The sequence below is a fragment of the Myotis davidii genome, unplaced genomic scaffold, assembly GCF_000327345.1.
Source record: "Myotis davidii unplaced genomic scaffold, ASM32734v1 scaffold796, whole genome shotgun sequence".
NCBI lineage: Eukaryota > Metazoa > Chordata > Mammalia > Chiroptera > Vespertilionidae > Myotis > Myotis davidii.
In genome coordinates, this window is record NW_006287809.1 from 864,378 (window position 1) to 865,236 (window position 859).

General features: G+C 45.1%; 1 protein-coding gene across 3 annotated transcripts in view; it reads left to right on the forward strand.

Moving 5' to 3' along the window:
- Nucleotides 1-859, forward strand: part of ZNF180 (zinc finger protein 180) — a 22,094-nt gene that overhangs the window by 12,901 nt on the left and 8,334 nt on the right. For all 3 annotated transcript variants that reach the window (XM_015561222.1, XM_015561220.1, XM_015561221.1), the window contains exon 3: nt 655-729. In XM_015561222.1, coding sequence (XP_015416708.1) covers nt 655-729 — 75 coding nt within the window. The remainder of the gene's footprint in view (nt 1-654; nt 730-859) is intronic.

Here is an 859-nt window from a genome sequence, read left to right on the forward strand (position 1 = left end):
GGAGGTACCAGTGTGAATTGATGGTCTCTAACATATAGAGAGATAATTATAGCAATAGATGTTCAGTGTTACCTGATTTAAAGAGGTGAGCATCTCTTTGTATATTCACTGGCCGTTTTATTGCTTCATAGTTGAGCTGCATTGTATTTTCCTTTGTCCATTTTTCTGTGGGAGCTACCCTTTTCTTACTGATTCGGAAGAAGTCTTAACAGTAGATTTTCTATTGCCGGTGCCTTATTGGTGGTGCTTTATGCCAAATGTTTCATGAAGTTAACTTATTGATTTCCCCCTTCTTGATCATTCTTTGGTCATGCTGTATTCTGTCTTATTTGCTTACAATTCTGAGGTCCAGGGACTCAGGCAGGGATTCACCTGCACATTTCTTTTCTTCTACATAGTGCCTGTGATTACTCACTAGGCTGGCAGCTGGGCTGGCCTGGAAGGTCCACAAAGACACATGTCTGATGTCTCAGTGACCCGCCAGATGCCCCCCACATGGCTCACTTGAGCTTACAAAGGAGGGAGCAGGAGTCTGGTTGGTGGGATGCCTTAAAACAGGTGGTACGTCAGATCCTAGCCTACGCACAGTGAGGGTTTTGAGCTGTGACGGAGCTCCCTTTAATTTCCTTTCTCTCGTCTATTTTGCTTTCTCAGGACTCTCTCCTTCCTCAAGAGATTATCATCAAGGTTGAGCGAGAAGATTCGGGGCCAGTAGCCGTCCCTTCCCAGGTGTGTTCTACACATGGGCTCTTTACATTGAGAAATGTGTGTGGCTATTTGGTGGCAGAAGCCAGATTGAAGTGAACTGGGAAGTGAATAGAAAGTGATGGGAATGGAGGTAAGAGGGGGCACTTTTTAC